We start from the raw sequence: 20,994 nt of genomic DNA on the forward strand, positions 1-20,994 counted from the left end.
GCATCCGCGCGCAGGTACACGCGTGCATGTATGCACAGGCAGGTGGGTGTATGCACGCGCGGGTATGAAGCGTGCGCGCGCGTACACACGCGATGTGGACATGCACACGCGGGCACGCACGCACGCACGCACGCGCGCTGTGTGTGTACGACTGCGTACGCGTGTGCGGCACGCGATCTGTGCGTGCGTGCGTGTGAGCCCCTGTGCACACGCAGCCACCCGCGGGCGTGGGCCAGGCCGTGCCCGCCGGTGCCGGCGGGGGACGAGGTCACGCCTCGGTGCGCGGCGCTGCGCGGCGGGGCGGGGAGGCGGGGAGGTGGCAGCGCACCCTCGGGAGCGGGACAGGCACGCAGGCAGGCAGGCAGACAGGCAGACACGCAGGCAGACAGACAGCCACACAGGCAGGCAGGCAGACCCGCACACCCGCCCCGTCCCGCCGCGGAGCGCGGCCCCCGCCGCCCCCGGGGCAGCTCCGCGGCGCCGCCCCCGCCTCCTCCTCCGCCGCCGCCGCCGCCGCCGCCGCGGCTGCACAAAAGGCGGCGGGGAGGGCCCGGCCGGGAAGGGCTGCCCGGCCGCCCCGGCCGCCCGCACCATGCCCCGCCGAGGGGGGCTGCCGGCCCCCGCCGCCGCCCGCCGGCCCCCCCCGCTCCTCCTCCTCCGCCTCCTCCTCCTCCTCCTGGCCGCCCCGCTGCAGCCGGGCAGAGGTAAGGGCCGCTCCGCTCCCCGCCGCTCCGGGCCCTGCAAACGCCGCCCCGGAAGGCGGATGATCCCCCCGAACCCGCTTCGGTGCACTTCTGTTACGAGTTGTATTTTTTCCTCCTCTCTCCCCCTCTTTCCGGCTGCCCCGGCCCCGCTCCCATCTCCCCCCCCCGGCGCCCTGCGCTGTATTTTGAGCCTGCGCCCGTTCCCCCTCCCGCCCCGGTGCCGGCGGGACGCGGCTGGCTGCCCCCGCTGCCCGCCCTGCCCCGGGGGGCGGCCGGTGCCGGGGCTCTCGGCGCTTCCCCCTCCGGCCCCCGGGGCGTCCCCGAGCCGCGCCGGGCTCCGCGCCCCGGGTCCCCCCCGCCGCTGTGCCCCCGGTTGCGGGGCGGCGGGGACCGGCGCCCCAGCAGCGCTGTTGGGCACGGACCGCATCCTTGGGCTTCGCGGGGCGGGATTTTACACCTTCGCTTTGCAGAGCGTGGAACTGCTATACATACACCCCTCTCTCTATACGTGGTGTAATGGGACGTCTATAACCGCTTCTATTCGGGCAAAAGCACTTCCCTGGGATGTTTGTCTGAGCAGGGTGTATTAATTGATCGGATGAAGAACTGTATTAATTGATTGGATGAAGAACAGCAGCGCAAAGCCACGAGCGTTCGCTCTGCCAGTGTCCAATCTCCGCGCTCTCACCTTGTATCCTTCCCTCTGTGCCCAGGGAGGCATCCTTGTCTCCAGCGGGGATGCTCCTCTGGCTCCTGGACGCACTCGGGGACCGCGGTACAGTTTGTGACTGCCTCAGTGGTGCTGAGAAAGGGATTTCTCTCCTCTCTGAGCACTCAGGGAAACTTTTTACCCAAAGGGAGCCCACAAAATGCCTGTACTTACTTTCAGCGCTTAATGTTTTAATGAGTTGTCTTAACAAGACTCTCATCTTACAGAGGGCTGTGCCATGCGACTGCAAAAACTCTGAAGAGTTCTTCTTCCCTTATTTATTTATCTATTTTGAGGGTCTGATCCTTAGAATCAACAATTCGATAATGCAGCAGACCATCTCAGGAAGAGGCTGTTAGAATGCTTATTGTAAGCATAAATAAATGATCTTTTTTCACCCTTAGCTGGATAAAGAATAAAGTACATCACTTTTTATTTTTTTTTCCCCCCAAGCAAGCCAGTACCTTCATCTCAGTTTGAGGAGCTGCCCAAACTAGGATTTCTTGCAGAACAGGTTTAAAATGAAGTCTGGTTGCCTGGAGCATCTTTATGAGTAAATTGGTTGAGTACCTTTCATAAGAGTTTCCTATCTTGCTCTGCATCAGTAGTTTGATGTATTAAAATCTCAGCTGTCTAGTGGGATGCACTGTCTTCCTCTGCTTTTTTGGGCTCTCCTGCAGCTCAGCCCAAAGGAGGGATGTCATTTGGGGATGCTTTTCATGCCTGCTGGACACTGCTCTGCAAAACGAAATAAGGTGCAGGGCGTAGGAGTCAGTGTGAAGGACCGCATGTGGGGTGGGGAGCTCAGCCGTCCGGTGGGGGGGGAGATTATTTTCCTCTGGAGTAATCCCAACTAAATCCTGGATGGAATTTTCCCCATTATAAGAAGTTTAGTCGAAGTTTAGGAGTGGTTTCATTAAATGTAACAGAATCAAGGAGCAGACTGAGTTTCTTCCAGTCTTACCTGGTGATTCGCCCCAGCATCTGGAAGGATCTGGACTAGCATGAGCATCTTCAGGTCCTTCCTTTGCCCAGTTCAGGAAAGACTGCGCTGAATCAAGCACAGCAAAGGCTTGCATCTGGAAAATCCTGTGTTTTTATTCCAACTCAAAAAGCTCGAGTTTCAGTCCAAAATCAGAGGGCTTAACAAAGCTCCGTTTTCACAACAATGCTGGAAATGGTTTGCTTTTGCTCCAAAGTGGAAAAGAAAGCATACTTGGAAACTTCAAAAGCTACCACCAGGAGGAATGTCACCCCATGGCCGGCCACAGGAGCGTGGGCTGCTTTGGTCATGGCACCCGGTGGAAGGAGGAGACCTTGGTTTTCATTCAGATATTACCGTTACTAAGTAAACTCTCAAAAATCCAGCAGTCAGGAATGGAGGTAAATATTATCCTATTTCCATGCAGATGGGAGAGCCAGGGCTGGATAGCCAGGGTACGAACGCAAGTGTTTGCTTTATAAAGCCCATTATTTTTGCTGTGTTACCCAGCGCACCGCTACCAGAGCAGCGGCTCTTCAGGAAAAGCTTTCAGCTGTGTTGTAGGGCTTGGAAATGCAAGTGTTAATCTCTGTGCAAATTGTAACTCAATCAAACAAGTTACATTTTACTTTATTTTACATACATGCTTTGAGCTCTTGCAATGTCCAGGAGCTGGAGTGTAACTTCTGAATGTGAACAAGGAATGAAACGCCTGGGTTGTGGTAACAGCCAGTGAAAAAAACCCCTAAGAAGGCTCTTGTTCAGTCTGAATGAGCCCAAGCAGCCTGTCTGAATGAGAGCCATAGAGAAAGGCCAGGGCTTCGTGCTCCCGGGTTAGAGTTAACCACCTTGCGGGCAGCAGAGACCCGTCAGCGCAGGGCTCTGACACGGTCACGGCTCGGTGATGACTGAGAATTACTGACAGGACCTACTTACCCTCTTTTTGCTTTTAGCCTAGGGCATGCTGAGTTCTCCTCCAGCTGTCCAGCTTGATTCACTGCTTCCTGTGCTCACAGCCCAGCCCCATACGGGAGAGACCCAAGCAGGCACCGCTTTTTATTTTTAGGTGAAATATTCACATGGGATACAGCAAAAATCTCTTTTCCAAAGCTCTTGGGGCAGGAGGTTCTTGGAACAGGAGAAAACTCCATGTGGCTCTTCAGCAGCCATGACCAAGTCCGCGCAGTCTGCAGATTATACCCAGCAGCAGCATGGTGCAACGGTATCTGCAGATGCAACTGGCTGAAAATAGAGGCCTGACAATGCTTTTATTGATATTTGGGATAGAAAAAATAGCAGACTCGGAGATTGAGCCTGAGGCATTTCGTTTGGAGTGTGCAGCCTCTGTGCTGAATCCTCGGTTGAAGATCTGTGTAATCAATTATTGACAGTAGAAGTTAATAGCTGCGCCCAGAGGAGCTGGGGCATCGGTGGTATCGAAGGGCACATTCATAGCCACAGGCATGCTTAAACAAGCTGCTGCATTCAGAGCCGATACCATTGATGTTTGCTTTGGCTTAACGTGTGTGGTTCCACTTTATTTGTAAAGCACAAAGCCCAAATCGTAGATTTTGCAAGAAAAACTCGCTCCATACCCCTTGTGCTGCTGGACACCAGCAATCCTGGAGCAAAGAGCATGACCGCTGCCCTGGTTGCTGCTGCCTCGGTGGGTGCGGGGCCCCTGCGGCGTCATGGGCAGGGAGAGCCCTTGGCTGTGGCATGGTGTCTTCCACCCCGGCCAGCCTTGGACGTGCCACAGTGCAAACACCCTGCCCAGCTTAACCTGGATATCCTGTGGAAATGACTCCCGTCATAAATCAGAAGTAATTTACTGTAACATGAGTCCATTATGGAAATCACCTGTGTGGAAGGGGGAGGCGATTATCTTCCAATGCTGCTTTGCGGTGAAAATATTTGGGAGGGGACCTCCATATATTCAGCTGGAAAAACTGAGATGTGCCTACTGTGACTTTAAAAGTTGGCATCCTGGGGGGTTTCTGACAGCCACCTCCATGTTTCAGGCTAGTCGAACAACTATTGCGTTCTGTCTGCAGTAATGGAAGTATTTCATTAGGAAGATGGATAGATGAACTCTCTGATTAACCAGAAACCACTGAAAAAGAGGGAAGTAAAATCACCAGAGTCATATTTTGGTGGTTCTCAGTCCCCCAAAACCAGTTTCTGTCCTTTTCATTTTTCTTGGAGAAGAAAAAGAAAATGAGGGCTCCTTACAGGTGAAGAGAGGTTTACTCCTTCTCCATCCTTTTAAGCTCCTGGGAGATTCTTTGCTCTTGACACTGTTTGAACTTACAGTATGTTTAACATTAAGAATATCTCAGAAACCCCCTGAGCGCTGTTTTGGAGTGAAGTGACTGTTCAGCCCACCCCGCTCTCTGTTGTTCTGTCTTGCTGAAGGTCTCAATCTGTGCACCAGCGGAAGCGCCACGTCCTGCGAAGAGTGTCTCCTCATCCATCCCAAGTGTGCCTGGTGCTCCAAGGAGGTAGGTGGGCAGACTTTGTTTGTCTTGCATGCTTTTTGTTACGCAGAAAGGGAGCTATTCCCCCCACCCCTCGCCTGTTGCTGACACCATCCTGTGCCAGAAGGGATGGGTGAGGGCAGCGGGGGCTCCCACGCCGAGCGTATTTTGGGTGTATGTGACCCTTCAGCTCTTTGACACTGTAGGAAATAAGTTTCCAACCCTGCTGACCCCCGTGCATCCTCAACAGAGCAGCACTGTTCCTTCAGTCCTTCTGTCCCTTCAATTACCTTCTTGTTTTCAGTGGGTACAGGGTCACTGCATGGGCTCTGTGTTGTGGGGAGCCTTGCTCGAAAGCGCTCTCCCTAAAGAGCCCCAAGCCCCCAGCGGTGTCCTGCTACATGTTGCTTGCTGCGTGGTCTGGCATGGCACGGGCTCTTTGTCTGTAACAAAGATGATTCTGCTCTCTGAATCTATTGTGTCATTTTGGGGGACGACCCATGCTTCTGGCATCCACATCGTGCCACAGCAATGAGTTACACAGCTTAACTGCATGCTGCAGGGTGAAAATGCATCATTATGTTAGTGTTGAAGCTCCTTGCCCATAATTTAATTGGGTCTTCTTGGTTTGTGAGAAATTGCAAATATCTTTCCCTGCTCCCTAAGGACTACTCATGAGTTTAGAGAGAGAGATACATCTTATTAAATATACATCTTACCATGTACACTTATGATTTCTAGAGAAAAAGGTGTGCGAAAGACCTGATAACGTCCAATGCATAGATAGCTGTTGTCTGCTTAGTGCCTGTGCCTGTCCTAAATGTTTAAGAGAGAAATGAGGTTGCTTACAGATGTGTGGAAAGACCCTGCCTACTTGCAGGCACAGCTGCTGTGCCAGGAACCAGCTGTGGGCTGTGAGAAACCCCAGAGCAGTGGATGATCTTGAACCCCTCAATGGGCATGGCCAGGAGTGATGCTCTCCTGTTCCCTGCTGACCCTTTTTCCTCTAGTGTGGCCATCCTGGTCCCATTTTGGGGGAGGCAAGCTATGGGGCTGAGCACACACTTCACCTTCCAGCTATAGGTAGCGATGCTGAGCTGAGGATGCAGGTGCTGCCTGTGTGCTCCTCTGCTGCTCCCATCCCTCCTCCTGCCAACCCTGCCTGGGGTGGCCGCAGCCCGATGCGGATGGGGATGAGAATGGGGTGGGCAGGGCTCCCAAGCCCCGTAGTTTGTCTGGGTCTCAGGAGGTACCCCGGCCTCTGGCTCTCCGGGTCTGTTTTACTGGGTTTTCACTTACTTGTAGGCACAGTCACAGCTCTCCAAGGAAAACCTCCTAATGCTGCTAACACCATGCTACCTGACAGCGTAATAGCATTCATGTTTTTTTCCAGCAAGGCAAATGGTGTACAGAAGGGAAAGGGTAAAGCAATAGGTCCTGCTTTTGAGACATCTTGTAAACAGCTGTAAGAGCTCTTCTTCCAGCCAGCTAATCTGCGGTGGTGAGATTGGATCCAGGAACGCTGGCTATTAAGCTATGGGTACCCAATAGCTCGCTTTTTTTTGTTTGGTTTTTTTCTTCTTCTTGGCATCAAAAAACAATATTTTTGCAAAATGCTGCCAGTGGAAATGTTTATCTGCTGGTCGCTGTGACCACTAATTGAATGGCAGCCCATGGAACTGGCAGCGTGACTCTTATTTTGCAAACAGGAGAGTTACCAAAAAAAAAAAAAGAAATTCCGAAATGGAATGGGGGGGCCAGGAAGGAAGACGTGTGTTTAAAGGTCTATTTGGTTTGCATGGCAAGGTTTTGGGAGCGGGGGGGGGGGCTACAGGGGTGGCTTCTGTGAGAAGATGCCAGAAGCTTCCCCTATGTCCGAAAGAGCCAATGCCAGCTGGCCCCAAGGCGGACCCGCTGCTGGCCAAGGCTGAGCCCATCAGTGACAGTGGTAGCACCTCTGGGATAACATATTTAAGAAGGAGGGGGAAAAAAACCCAAGGGGACATAAACTGCAGCTGGAGTGAGGAGTGAGAATATGTGAGAGGAACGACTGTGCAGACATCAGGGTCAGTGAAGAAGGAAGGGCAGGAGGTGCTGCAGGCACCGGAGCAGAGATTCCCCTGCAGCCCTGCTGCAGCCCCTGCTGAGGCAGCTGTGCCCCTGCACCCATGGAGGCCCCCGGGGAGCAGATACCCACCTGCACCCGGGGAGGAGCCCACGCCGGAGCAGGGGGATGTGCCCCAAGGAGGCTGTGACCCCGGGGGAAGCCCGCGCTGGATCAGGCTCCTGGAAGAAACTGTGGACCCATGGGGAGAGGAGCCCAGGCTGGAGCAGGTTTGCTGGCAGGGCTGGGGACCCCGCGGGGACCCACGCTGGAGCAGGCTGCTCCTGAAGGGCTTCACCCCGTGGGGGACCCACGCTGGAGCAGTTTGTGAAGAGCTGCAGCCCATGGGAAGGACACATGTTGGAGAGTTTCATGGAGGACTGTCTGCCGTGGGAGGGACCCCAGGCTGGAGCAGGGGCAGAGTGTGAGGAGTCCTCCCTGAGGAGGAAGGAGCAGCAGAGACAACGTAATGAACCGACCGCAACCCCCATTCCACATCCCCCTGCACTGCTTGGGGGGGAGGAGGGAGAGAAAATTGGGAGGGAAGTTGAGCCCGGGAAGAAGGGAGGGGTGAGGGGAAGGTGTTTTAAGATTTGGTTTTATTTCTCATTACACCACTCAGTTTTGATTGGCAATAAATTAAACTAATTTTTCCCCAAGTCGAGTCTGTTTTGCCCGTGACAGTAACTGGTCAGTGATCTCCCTGCCCTTATCTCAGCCTGTGAGCTTTTTCGTTGTATTTTCTCTCCCCTGTCCAGCTGAGAAGGGCAGTGATAGAGTGGCTTTGGTGGGCGCTTGGCATCCAGCCAGGGTCAACCCACCACAAAAGGGAAGTTCGGTAATACTTCCTGACCTTTAGCCTGCAGCAGCTATTTAAAAATACATTTCAAGGTGTTTCATGCCAAGAGCTACATATTTAAAAGCTGCTGACCCTGTTACACACTGCGTGCTAAAACTTAGTGAGTTCTTATTCTAATTCTGTTTCTTTTTTTTTAGAATTTACTGTTTGAAACTCTAATTATTTCTCTTTAGCTGATATCATCAGGTGAGGTAACGGGATTGAGAAAGATATTTGGAGGGTTTTGACTTCAAAAGTTTTAAGTTTAAGTTTAAAGTAGTATAAACTCTTAATATCTGCTTTCTTTGCGTAGTCATTTCACCACTTTATTTCCTTTCCCTCTGCCGCAGCCTAGTCAGGTACACTTAAATTGCTTTTAGTCTGTTTTCTTCTCTATTTCCATTAGCTGTCATTCGCAGCAGTATGTTGCCCGGTAGCATATATGCCAGTCAAATTCTATAACTCTGCTGCTGCTTAAGTATCAAGGCTAAGATATTGGAGGGGTTTCCGCAGACGCTAGTTATGTTGTGGTAGGAACATGGCCAGCTGATTAGTGTGTATTTTCTGCTCTCTTTGCATTTACTTAAGAGGTTTAGGAACAAATTGGGCCAGCTGTTGTCATCTTTGTAGGCAGCAATGAATAATTTTGTCAGGAAGTATAGATAATAGAAGTCTATGAGTATATATAATATAATTCTCTATATAATTATATATATTATAATACATATATATGTATTATATATACAGGAAGTGTAGAGAGGTATATAATATATATAAAATATATATACACAAAATATATTCTGTATATTATTATACCTTCCTGTGTATATATACCTTCTTATATATAATATTTCTCCCTTTGGGGAATAACATCACTTGGCGGTGCCATCATACCTGTTTGTTCTTTTTCCCCCTGGGTGCCCGGCAGTGCCAATGCTGTGAGGGACACTCCGGCTGTGGGAGAGGAGCAGTACGAGCAGGAAAGCCATGCTGTTTCCCAGAGGTGACCATGGTTCATGCAACCTCCTGCAGTGTTGCATCCTCCACTGTCACCCTCTGCACTCCCGGATCCCGGCTCCACATGACTGCAGAGGAGCAGAAAGTCTCGAGCACGCATGGCCTGCAAATAGGGGCTAGGAGTGTGTGAAAGCCATTCTGCGGCTACAAGGAGCCCTATCCTGATGGCTTTCCAAGTGGGGAGAAGGTTCCTCGTATTTACATTGCCTTGGATTGTGAGGGTAAGAGCATGCGTATAGATAGATGCTCACAGCAGAGTAGTCATCATGCTATAAATTTATAACTACCACCTCCTAACCTGTTAGTACAGGGTGCATCACACCTCCTCAGCTTGAATCGGCCTCTGTTCGCTTCTGCTTGTGTTCAGCATCTCTGCTCCCATCTGAGAAGGTGATGATGGATGAGTTGATGATAGCGGCTTCTGGTATCCGGCAGCCCTGGAGCCCCCAGGGGCTGCTGAGCTAACCACAAGTCTTTGGGCTGTTGGAAATTTGGAAGCAGACATCAATTCTGTTGGCTCGTGGAAGAATACCTTGAAAGGCAGGACTTAAATAGGCCGATCTGTTTAAATGGCACTTGAGAGAGGAGGTATATATGTGTGGCCTTAGCTGTCACCTGAATGTGTCTTGAAACAGGGCTGTCTGGTCGAAATATGTGACTCTTGGGTGATGGAGACTGCTGCAGCCTTTCCATCCGTGCTGGAGTCTGAGGAGATTCTTCAGCTTCTGCAAGCTCCAGAAGAAGCTGACAATGACTAGAAATTGCTGACACACCATGGGTGAAAGACTCTGGCAGGAAGCTGCACGCTGGCCCATGGGGTTGGCTGTGATCTCTGCAGCAGCCTGGTTTTCGTGGGTGGGAGAGGAGGATGCTCGCTGATTTTTTTTGCACTGGCGTCAGATTGCCCAGGCTCACCGGGGCTTGTTGGGGTTGCTGGGGAGAGCAGGGAGCTCTGGAAGTGGCTTCAGCACTGTCATCCAAGCTGCCAGGTGGGGTGTGATAGACAGGTGGGGTTTGTGTTCATGATAAACCTACCTGGAGGGATTGCAGAGGGAATGCTCTCCAAAATAGTGTTTGGGGGTACCAATATGGCGGGAAAAAATGATGTTGTTACGTTGCTGTTGTCTTCTGTTTGCTGCTTTGGGGAGCAGTGTACCAACGTGCAGAGGCTGCTCTTGTTTGTTAGGTGTGTGTGCATTGTGTGGACATATATTCAGCCATGCATTACCTGTGTGGATGCATTTATGTGTGCACATGCCAAATAGAGATGCAGATTAATTACATTAATTAAACTGAAATTTCCTTTTTGATGAATTGAACTGAAATTTCCCCAATGACGCCCTCTGTTTTCCAGCAGGTTGCTTGTATCCCATCCTCTCCCATCTCAGGAATGTGTGCCTGGAGAATGAGGAAGGAAAATCAAGGGTGTTCCTAGAGGGAACACGTCAATTTTTTTAAATGGAGAAAGCAGGCGTAGTTCAGACTGAATTAATGCAGAACTGGATCGATTAAAGCAAAAAATGGTAGGGCATGTCTAGTCAGGAGTTAGATACAGTCAGTTAGATACAGTCAGTGCTATTCTCCATTTTTATGGCATGAACCAAGCAATTTGTCTTAAAACTGTCAAACCTGATGAGCATGTAATTGTCACACTGTTGTTTCCATTCATTTCTGTCCGCTTGCATGCATTTGCTTTTGTGAGCTTGTTAGCGCAGACGCCGGACGCAAAGTGCCCACCGGGCTGCGAGCAGCCAGCATTCCTGAGAAGGACTAGGTGGGATCTTCCCCAGCCGATGCTTTTCTGTGGCACAAAGCAATGCTTGGGGCTGTTTCTGCTTGCTGTGGAGTAGGTGCTGTGTTTCTCTCTGAAGCAGGCCTGCAGGCAGATGGTCGGCAGGTATTTGGGTGCACCGAATTGCTTAACTAACTGTGAGGTGTCCTCTGCTCCAGGGGAAATGGGCTTTGAACAGGCATGCCACCTCTGAGCCACTGCGGGGCTGCCTTTTGGCGTGGTTGCTTGTAAATTATTTGGACCTGCGCAATATCCTTTACTCCTCAAATCTTCTCATCCTTTTTTCCTTTCACTTAGCCTCTGGCAGCCTCGATTTTTCTCTATCAACAGAAAACTTAGTGCTTGAGTTGGATGGTACCTGGTAGCCACAGTTTTGGCTTTGGGTTTTGACCTATGGGTGCACATGAGGGGTGTTTGTTTGCAGGGTGCTGTGGCCATTGCTGGGGCTTTCCCAAAGCCACTGTCACTCCCCTGCTTGCTGTCACCCTGCCTGGGTTAGAAACTGAAGCAGAAGCAGGGATCAGTCCTGCAGCCCCTGGGTGCTGTGCTGCACCCCCTTCCCTGGGCGTTTGCACACCTGAGGGGTTTATTTTCTTCCACCCTGGGTAATGCAGTATTTCACCAAATAAGAAAGGGCCTGGATTTGCTCTGAGCTCCAGCTTGTCCTGTGGCAAATCCTCTGGGCCCATTTTAGAAGAAAGTTTAAAAGAAAATAGCTGGGTCAAGCAAGGGGGACCTGTGCAGAGGTGCTGCTGACCTGAGAGCTTTGGGCAGTTCCAGTCAGAAGGAGTTGTGTAGGGGCTTTCCCCTGACCTCCTGGGCTTCCTTTGGAGAAATTTTGTCATGGAGGCTGCAGAAAAACACATTGAAGCAGAAACTGTTTCTTGCTGCCGTGCAAACCGACAGGCTTGCACATGCATGGGCACCCTGCCCCAGGAAAGCTCCCAGCAGGTCCCACATGGGTGTGCTCCTCACCCCACGTGCCGGTGCTGTCTCATCCTCGGTGTGCGGATGCTGCTTTCATGTCCACCCCTTGCTGGGATGATGAACATCTGTATAAACAGTACCATACCCAGAGCTGTCTCTTGTGATGTTACGAGCTCAACTGCTAAAGAGTAGCAGCTGGGGGAGGAAGCTGCCATCCTCCTCTCCCCAGGCTGCCCGCCCCTCCTGGCTCTTGTTCTGCTACCCCAGCCCCAGCCAGAAAATTAAGCCCTAATTCAAAGCCCTTTGAAGTCGAGTCTTTCCGCTCACATCAAGAGGCTTTGCAGCAGACCCCAGGGAGGTTTGGAAATGCCTGATAAAGGCTGCAGTTGCACGAACAGCCCTAAATATAGTCCTATTTGGATTCTTCTCTTCAGTGTTAATTCCTGGGGAATAACTGAAGGTTCCCGGCTGCACTCGTGGTGCTGTTTGTGTTGCTTTTTGCACAACCAGAGTGTCCTTTCTAATAGGTGGCCAGCAGAAATGAGCTGGCAGAGGTGCTCACCTGGAGCCATGGTCCAGGCACCAAGAGAGCAGGAGAGCATCTCCCTGTCGGTGTCCTGCTGCTGGGTGGACCAGCCCGGGACAGTGCCTGGACCCCGCCAGCTTTTCACTGACTTTAGGTCAAACCACATCTGAGAGAAACTTTTCTCCAAGGCTGCCCTAAATGTGCTGCTCTGAAAGGCTGGGCGTTGTTTTCAGTTTTGTGAGGGATTCTGATTTTTATTTTGTCACGTTGGAGATATTTACACAGTCCCAGTCATCCTTTCTGAAAGTTCATCTGTTTACATGACGTGTTCCAAGAAATTTGTGTTCGCATCCATCTGATGTGCTGTCTCCTTGGCTGGACCCTGCTGCTGGAGGCTGGAATGCAAATCTCGCATTTTTCAAATAGCGCTGGGACCTCGTAGTGAGAAAATGCAGCAGAAAGCCTCTGCCTGCGTCCCCGAGCCCCGTGGCCGAGTCTGTCCTTGGGGGACCCCTGGAGCACCCTGTGGGGTGCGAAGGCGAGATCTGTCGGATGACCTCTCCCTCCTTGATGTCTCCCCCATCCTCTGCCATGCCAGAGCATCAGCAAAAAGTGGGGTTTATTCAGCCCCATTCTGCTTTTTGGCTGAGCAGCTGAAGGAGGGGCTGGTGTGGCTGCGAGCATCTTCTCTGCATTATTTCGTGTCATTTTAGTCCATCAGCCCCGGAGCAGAAGATGGTTGTCTCTATTGTTATAGTGCAGAAATAAGTAGAAATCTGCTGTTGAAAATTCAGTAAGTTTTGGGCATGCGACTCGCTCCCTTTGGTCCGCTTGGGGAAAAAAAAAAAATTAAAAAAAGGCATTCTAAAAAATGGGCTCTTTGCAAAAGGCTGCATTGTGTGGCCGGTTGTTCCCGAGCGCCGCACCGCACAAGGCTGCATTGTGCACCATGCACGGGGCTCGCAGCGAGGGCTGGAGCTCTGGGGACGGGCACTGGGAGACTCCCTGCCACGGCAGCCTGTCCTCCGGGAGCAAGTGGCTGCCAGCACCTTGCTGCCTGCGGCGGGCAGGGGCTGCCTTTCGACCACCTCCCATGCAGGCTCTCCCACCTCCCCTATACTCCAGCAAAGCCACCCAGGACAACCTGCCCACGTCAAACCACTCTGGCTGCGCTCTGCCTCACTGACCACTTGCTGTGGTCACTGTTTTTTTTTTTTCCATGTGATGGTGTCATGCCAACACCTGCAGCGCAGAGGTGTGAGGGAGGGGGGACACGTGGTGCTTGTGGGGGGACATGCAGCGTCTCGACCAGCGAAGAGGGTGCAGGTCCCTGGAGCCACCCAGCCTCAGTGTCCAGCTTCCCATCTTGACTTGGCTCTCTGGGTTGGAGGGTTTGTCCTGCTTCCTGTGGTGCCACCTCCTTGTCCTCTCTTCTCTCTTTTGCAAAGCTCCTTCAAGGCGATGCACATGCAAAAAAATAACGTCTTCTCACTCTTTCCCCTCGAAGAGATGGGAATCGGCTGTCCAGGCAGCAAACCAAACACTTTGCCTTGCTTTCACAGGGCTGGGAGCAAGTGCAGGTGCTGCTGTGGCTGGGGTGAAAACCCAGGCTTAGCTTTCTGCTGTGGTGGTCTGCGAGCAAATTCAGTTTTCAAACCCTTGCAGGATTTCCTTTTTGGTAGATCCCTTTGACAGGCTCAAGGCTCAGCGCGGGCTGCTTTTGACTACAGCCACCACAAATGACACCAGCTTCTCCTTGTCATCTCCTGTTTGCTACAGATAGCAGCGCATCAAAACAAAGCTCCTGCTGTGCGATTGACGTCTCTCCCTCCCCTTCCCTTTTGTCCATTCTTCACCCCCCCAGGAGTTTGGCAGCACAAAGTCCATCACGTCGCGGTGCGACTTCCTGCAAAACCTGATTGCAAATGGTTGTGCCGGAGCCATTGAAAACCCCAGCAGCAGCATTAATGTGGTGAAGAATGTCCCTCTGAGCAGCAAGGGCTCCGGCCAGACCCACCTGGACGTCACGCAGATCACACCTCAGAAGGTCGCCTTGAATCTTCGTCCTGGTGAGTCCCCAATGGCTCTGAGCTGTATGCTGTGGTGTGCTTGTTGGGTGTGAGAAAGGGTGGCCGGGACATGCCAAGAGCATGTTCTAGCCCCTGACCTTTAGCCCACTAAAGATGGTGGCTTCTGGCCCCTTCCAGAGCCCGTGAACTTTGGTGGTGCATCATGAACAGGTTTGGGGCTGAGGTGTGTGTTCTGTATGAGAGGACGCTGCTGTTATGCAAGGTCAATCAAATCCCACCCAAAACTGTTGTCAGTACTAGTCTTAACCTTTGCATGTGTTTAAAAGGAACCTGCTTCACTTAAAAAATGTAATCGCTGGGTAGAAAGAGTTAAAATAACTTTGGATCCTCCACCAAGCTGACAGTGCTTGACTCTAAACTGAGACAGCTCCTTCTATAAATTGGAAGCAAAACCGCATATCTGTTTTCTGTCGGTATGCAAAAGAGACGTGGGATCAAGGCCGAAGATGGAGATCTGAACTTGTGACTCAGGCCTTGGACTGCGGCCAGATCCCTATTTCATTCCTCTGAGCCATCACTTTTCTTCAATCTTTTCCTTTTAATTAAAAATTAGAAGGGAGGGGCTAGGCTGAGCCATGTGAGTGTGCTTGTTATCAAAAGTTTTTGCATGGTGGGGGGAGGCTTTAATGTGGGTTCAGAATTCTTGCAAAAATTTGGCAGCCGATATTTCTGAAGGGAGAAAAAAAAAAGCTCTTTATTGCAAAGTTAAGAAGCAAATATAAAAGCTCGATTCATTATAAGCAATTGGTGTGGGTTTCTAAGGCTTACAGTTTTGTGACAGCTCTCATGAGCGTACAGAAAAATGAAATATGATGTTCTGCCCAAGAAAAACAGGAGTTTGAGCTGGTGCTCATGCTGCCAGTGCTCTCCCAGATCCTACCAGTTGCTGCAGGACTTTTTGTTTTAATTCTATGGGTTGGATAGTCCTCATGTCTCTTAATTAACTCTTCCTAAGCAATATGACCGCTGTCATCAGTCAGACCCTCAAAGGTAAAGAGATTTTGCTTCGAAGCCTTAAAAGCAGATACCTGAGGGTAGTTGTCGCTGGATGCGTGGTTAGATGCATGACTTCTGCAACTGAATGTTGCTGATAAGGCAGGTTTGCTCCCTTAAAAAAACAGGGAGTTGTCATTACTCCTGTTTCTTGAGGCAATTCCTGGCAGAAAGGGCTGGCTCAGCTTCGACATCGTGCCTCCTGCAGACCCTCCTTCACGCCCAGTGCCCAGCAAATTCCCCTTTCCCCAGTCCCTGTCAGTTTTGCCCAGCATGGACGCCCACTGCTCTGGTCTGCGGCAGGGCATGGGGGTCCATCTCCCTGCAGCTTCCCGGGGGCTGCACTGTCGGATGCTTTTGGGCTGGGGAGCTCCCCTCCCTGTGTGCCTGTTGCAGAACATCGGAGTCATTGCAGGAGGAGGGACATACCTAGATGCTTTTAATAGCATCTCCCATTTTTGCTCTCTTTTTGGTGTTTCGCAGCACTCTATCTTGCGCAGGGCTGATGACTTCCTAAACCCTTGTATTAGCATCCCCAGTTTAAATTATCCATTAATCCTTGAGCTTGAGAATGGGTCCTGAGGGTTTCACCCTGTGAACCCAAGACAAAAAGGAGACAATGTTGATTTAATTTTGGGCATGAAGAGTGTACTAGTTCAAAGATGAATTCACATGGTGATCTGTGGCGATGGTGATCTTTTATTCTTAGACTGTTAAGCAGAAGCAGAAGGGAGCGAATTGTCAATTGTTCACTGATCCCACCCATGCAGTTTGATCTAAACATCCCATGGCAGAAGTCACATCCCCAAATCTCCATGCCCACAGCCAATTTCCAAAGGTCTTAAATTGGTGTCCTTCACACGGTAGCTTTCAGATTGTGCATTTAGTTTTCATAATATTGCTTTTTAATCTTGGGTGCAGCTATAAAGCGGTGTGTCCTGGTTAGATGAAAAATATGAATAGTGTAAAAGGAATTAAAAAAAATGAATAGTTGCAAGTTTCATTGCCCATCAAGCTGTAAGCCTCACCAAGCAGAAAGAAGAGCTTTTTGTGCGTGGATAAGTGATTGTCAAGTTTGTGTTCCTAAGTTGGCCAAAAGCAGTTTTGCCAGTTTCTGCACTGCCTCTGTGTGACAGTATCCAAGAAACATTTCTGAATTGAGTTTTGAGTTAAAAACTTTTCAGTAAAAGCCCTAAGGAGAGGATGGTGGTGATGGTACATGGGGAAGGAGGGTGCCGGATTGTCCCTAGTTGTATGAGAGTAATATCGTGCACAGAGAATAATAAATTCTTTTGCACTTACATCTGCATACAGTAGTGATATTTGCTCTGGGATAATCGGTTTGTGCAGTTAGGAAAGACAGAAGAACCATGCCTAGGCTGCTGTTATTTTTGGTGCTTCTCAGGGACTGATAAATTCATAACTATTAAGAGAAGAAGGTTTCATTAGAGCACCCCAAATACCCTTTCTTCCCCAGGAATTCCCATCTTAGGACCTGGTTGGGAAGAAGAGTGTTTTGGAAATGGAAATGTTGGGAAATGCAGGAGGACACATCCTCTTTTTCTGAAAGGGTTGAGTATTCCAGTGGGAAAAATATGTAGGAATGAAAAAAATAGGCATAGGAATTAATTTTCCTGCAGTTAAACACATTCTTGCAGCGCTGACTTGAAGTCAAGCTTGCGATCACCGTTTCTTACCCTGCAATCAGTGCTAAGAGGTATTGCACTGTATAAGCGATACATTCCTATGTTCCCCCACAAAATGCATGCCAGGTACAGTGTCAGGCCCACCTGATTTGGCTGAGCTGCCTCGATCGCTTTGCTTACTGTAGGCCCTGTGCTGAGTTGCATCCTGCTGCATGCCACATCTCAGTGCTGTGCCAGGAAAGTCCTGCTCCTGCTGGAAAACAAAGCTGGGGAGGATAAGGAGGAATATTTATGACAAGAGTTTCCTGCTTCCTACAGCCGGTATCTGGGCAATGCCTACGTGTGCATGTTTGCGGACGGTGCCTCTGGCAGCCCTGCCTTTGCCAGGTGGGGTTGTAGCAGACTGCGGAGGGGAGCAATCACCTGTAAGAAAGAAGCCCTGGCTTGGAAGCCACCCTTGATCTAAATGTGCAGGGAAATCATTAAATAGAGGAAGGGTCTTGGTTTAGGAGCTGTAGCTGACTCACCTGGGACCCCAGCACTGAGCTGTCTGCGATGCACAGAGAATCATAGAATCATAGAATCGTTTAGGTTGGAAAAGACCTTTAAGATCATCCAGTCCAACCATTAACCTACACTACCAAGTCTACTCTAAACCAATCAAGGGTAGACTAGACTAACCAGGGGAGCAAAGAGCACAGACCTGGATCTAAACCCTTCACAGCTTTGTTTGCAAAAGAGGCAGGCTCTGACCTTTATGCACATCCCCTTGGCTGCTGGGACCCCTGCTCCTTCACCGAGGGGTTGGATGCTGCTGCACCAAAGCAGCTGCTGCTGAGGGCTGGGAGAGGGCGTCTGCTTGCTCCCCACACATGGGGATGGCTGCAGGAATCACTACAAAGCAGATCCTGGAGCCAGGGAGGGTGCTTGGCCCTGTGTGTAGCTCGGTGTGGTGTAACCCCAGGTACTGCCCGGGGCTGCCGCCTGCCAGGCTGCAAAGCCCCTCGTGCCATGTCTTGCCAGCACAGCGGTTTTGGGATGCTGCTGCTGCGTGTTGTTGGGCTGGAACTAAGCAGGAGCAGCTGTGCTGCTCCGGACAATGAGGAGAACAACAAAAGGGTTAGGGAAATTTTTTCACAATACTAAAAAATGTACGTTTCATTTCTGGGGAAGAGGAGGGGAAGCCACGAGTGTTTTGCAGAACCCGCCAGTACCCAAAGTTCAGCCTTGGCCGTGAAGAGCTGGGAGAGGTGGGCAGGAGGGGGAGCTTGGTCTTGAAAGGATCTGAGTCCCTGGGTCTGAGACCCCACTGAGCTGGAAAAGGGGCTGAGGCAGCAGCTGGGGACATGGGATCTCCAAACCAGCCTGGGGTTTGAGGGTGCTGGAGTCTGGGGTTCCTGTCTAGACCCTTCTCTCAGCAAAGTGTAAGGCAAACATTTGCCACCTCCTCTCTGGCTCCACTGAGGTCCATCTGGTGTGAAGCTGACTTCACTTTAAAGCCACTTCACCTTTTTTGAGGCATGGGCAGTGCCAGTGGTGGCCTCCCCTCCCGGGCACCCCTTCTGGAGGGCAGCTCTGGTGGAAGAGGTTTGGCAAAGGGGAGGTGTCGTGGTTTAAACCCAGCCAGCAACTATGCGCCATGGAGCCGCTCACTCACTCCCCCTGCCCTGGTGGGATGGGGGAGGGAATCGAAAGTGCAAGAGTGAGAAATACTCCTGCATTGAGATAAGAACAGTTTAATAATTGAAATAAAGTAAAATAGTAGTAGTAATAATAACAATATTATAATAATAATAATAATATACAAAGCAAGTGATGCACAATGCAATTGCTCACCACCTGCCAACCGATACCCAGACAGTTCCTGAGCAGCAATTGCTGCCCCCTGGCCAACCTCCCCCAGTTTATATACTGAGCATGATGCCATATGGGTATGGAATAGCCCTTTGGCCATTTGGATCAACTATTCTGGCTGTGGCCCCTCCCAGTTTCTTGTGCACCTGGCAGAGCCTGGGAAGCTGAAAAGTCTTTGACTAGCATAAGCAGTACTTAGCAACAACTAAAACATCAGTGTGTTATCAGCACTATTCTCATCCTAAATCCAAAACACAGCAGTATGCCAGCTACTAGGAAGAAAATTAACTCTATCCCAGCTGAAACCAGGACAGGAGGGTCAGGGGAAAGGCTTTCCTCTGCTCTTCTTGACATTTGTGCAACCTGTGACTCAGCCATGTCAGCTCCTTCCCTTGTGTTCATCACTTCAGGAAGTTTCATCTCTCGGTACTTCCCCAGGTGACCCTGATAACCTTCTTTTTCCAGTTCACTTCCCTTTTGCCCTGCTTTCTCCAGAATGATGGTGGCACAGCTCTTTTTTGGGGGAGAGGTCCTTTTCAAAGGTGTTTCTTCTCTGTCTGCTTCGACTTGACTTCCCTGCACAGCTGAGAGGACATCTTGCATTCATCTCTCACTGGCTGTTTTCTCCTGACCCTCTTCCTGCTCCTGCTCCATCTCCTTCTCTCTTTTGTGCAGGACTTCTTGGACTCCTCCTGGTTTGCTTTGAGGACATACCCACGTAAGCGTGTGCAGGGTCCCTCTTTCAGTAGTCCATGAAACATCCATTTGAGGTTCATGCTGCTTGCTTTTCTTCCCAGTTTTCTAAGAAAATGCCCCTGGACTCTACACAGTCCAGGGCAGCAGCATTTTTCATGTGTCCTCCCTTAGACATTCTCTCAGCTGAGATGGAAAGACCCTTTCCCATGTCTCGAAAGTAAAATAGAGACATGGACTCTATAGATGTGTCTTTTTCTTGCCAGCTAGTACACTACATAGCTTAAAAGGACCCGAAGTCATTATCTGCTTTCCTGTTAGTCTCCTAAGGGATGGATTTGGAAAAGCTTATTTCCCTCACCCTCTTCTTTGGAAGTGATCTGTCTGCTCTGCAGCGGGGGGGAAAAAAGCCTGTGGTCTGGATTTCATGTGTGCTAGGAGTTTCCTTTTCACCCTTCTCAACTCTTGTATGTATGCAGGTGACCGGACCTCTTTCCGAGTTCAGGTTCGGCAAGTGGAGGACTATCCTGTGGACCTCTACTACCTGATGGATCTCTCCCTGTCCATGAACGACGACCTAGATAATATTCGAAATCTGGGGACCAAGCTGGCTGAAGAGATGCGAAAGCTCACTAGCAATTTCCGTCTGGGGTTTGGATCTTTTGTGGACAAAAACATTTCTCCTTTCTCCTACACGGCACCAAGATACCAAAACAATCCCTGCATTGGGTAAGTGGTAGGTGTACTCTGAAGAGAGAAGCCCTGTGTTCGCACAGAGCCTGGCTGTAGTCTTCTCTTCCCATTCTTTTAAATAGTGAACCACACTTAAGCCCTGGCTTTTGGGAATGCTGATTAGCCACAGCTGTCGCTGTGATGCTCCAGAGTGATTCTATATAGGACAGCTTCCAATTTTGCAGTGGCTGTTGGGAGATCTCTGCATCTAGAGATGGGAAAGTGTTGGATCAGGAGCCTGAAGCTATTTTTAAATACCTGAAGAGGATGCAGACATAGCAGGTTTTTTTACAGACTTTAAGAAAAAGGAGCAAGAGCCAGAAATTCCTGATTTCTGATCCTAGCTCTGAGTCATAGTTTGGCCTTGACTAGATCAATTAAGCTCTTTCTTTGTCTGCATTTTACTGATAAGGAGACCAAGCAATGTCAGTCCTTCCCAACAGAAGTGTTTGGGGGAAGTGAGATTTGTGAGGGCCTGTAGGACTGATTAATGAGTTCTTGCAAAGTGTTCTGAAGATGTCAGGCAGGTTTTTTTATTCTTAATTGCTGTGGAAGGAAAACAAACTGGCAGTTGCAAAAGACACAAATGATGTGGTTTGCTTTGCAGTGATATCAGTCTTCCTCTTTTTTTTTTTTTTGCTAGAGTCTTTTTGTTTGCCCTTTAACTGCCGGATCTAGGATCAAGTCCATTGAATCCGGGATTATTACTATTATGCCAGACTGAAATTGAGTGCAGTGCAGGGTGTCCAGGCTCAGATGGGTTTGGATGTTGGCATGAAAGGATGGATACAGCAGCAAGTGCCCTCCTGGGGGAATGTCACCATTGACACTTACCTTCCTGGTGCTGTCTTCACCTCATCCATCCTTGCGGTGCTTCCTAGTCATATAAGGGCAGTAAGTTTAGCACTTT

At 50.3% G+C, this 20,994-nt stretch overlaps 1 protein-coding gene across 2 annotated transcripts in view; it reads left to right on the plus strand.

Annotated features, from left to right (window-relative positions):
* The first annotated feature begins 592 nt into the window (after positions 1–592).
* The window catches only part of ITGB5 (integrin subunit beta 5), a 66,839-nt gene continuing 46,437 nt past the window's right edge, over positions 593–20,994 (plus strand). Inside the window, exons 1-4 of one of the 2 annotated variants that reach the window (XM_075710518.1) lie at positions 593–704; positions 4,811–4,896; positions 13,941–14,145; positions 19,832–20,081. In XM_075710518.1, coding sequence (XP_075566633.1) covers positions 593–704; positions 4,811–4,896; positions 13,941–14,145; positions 19,832–20,081 — 653 coding nt within the window. Of the gene's footprint in view, positions 705–4,810; positions 4,897–13,940; positions 14,146–19,831; positions 20,082–20,994 lie in introns of those variants that run through there. The other variant, XM_075710519.1, reaches the window with a different exon arrangement.

Source organism: Pelecanus crispus, chromosome 5, assembly GCF_030463565.1.
Source record: "Pelecanus crispus isolate bPelCri1 chromosome 5, bPelCri1.pri, whole genome shotgun sequence".
NCBI classification, from domain to species: domain Eukaryota; kingdom Metazoa; phylum Chordata; class Aves; order Pelecaniformes; family Pelecanidae; genus Pelecanus; species Pelecanus crispus.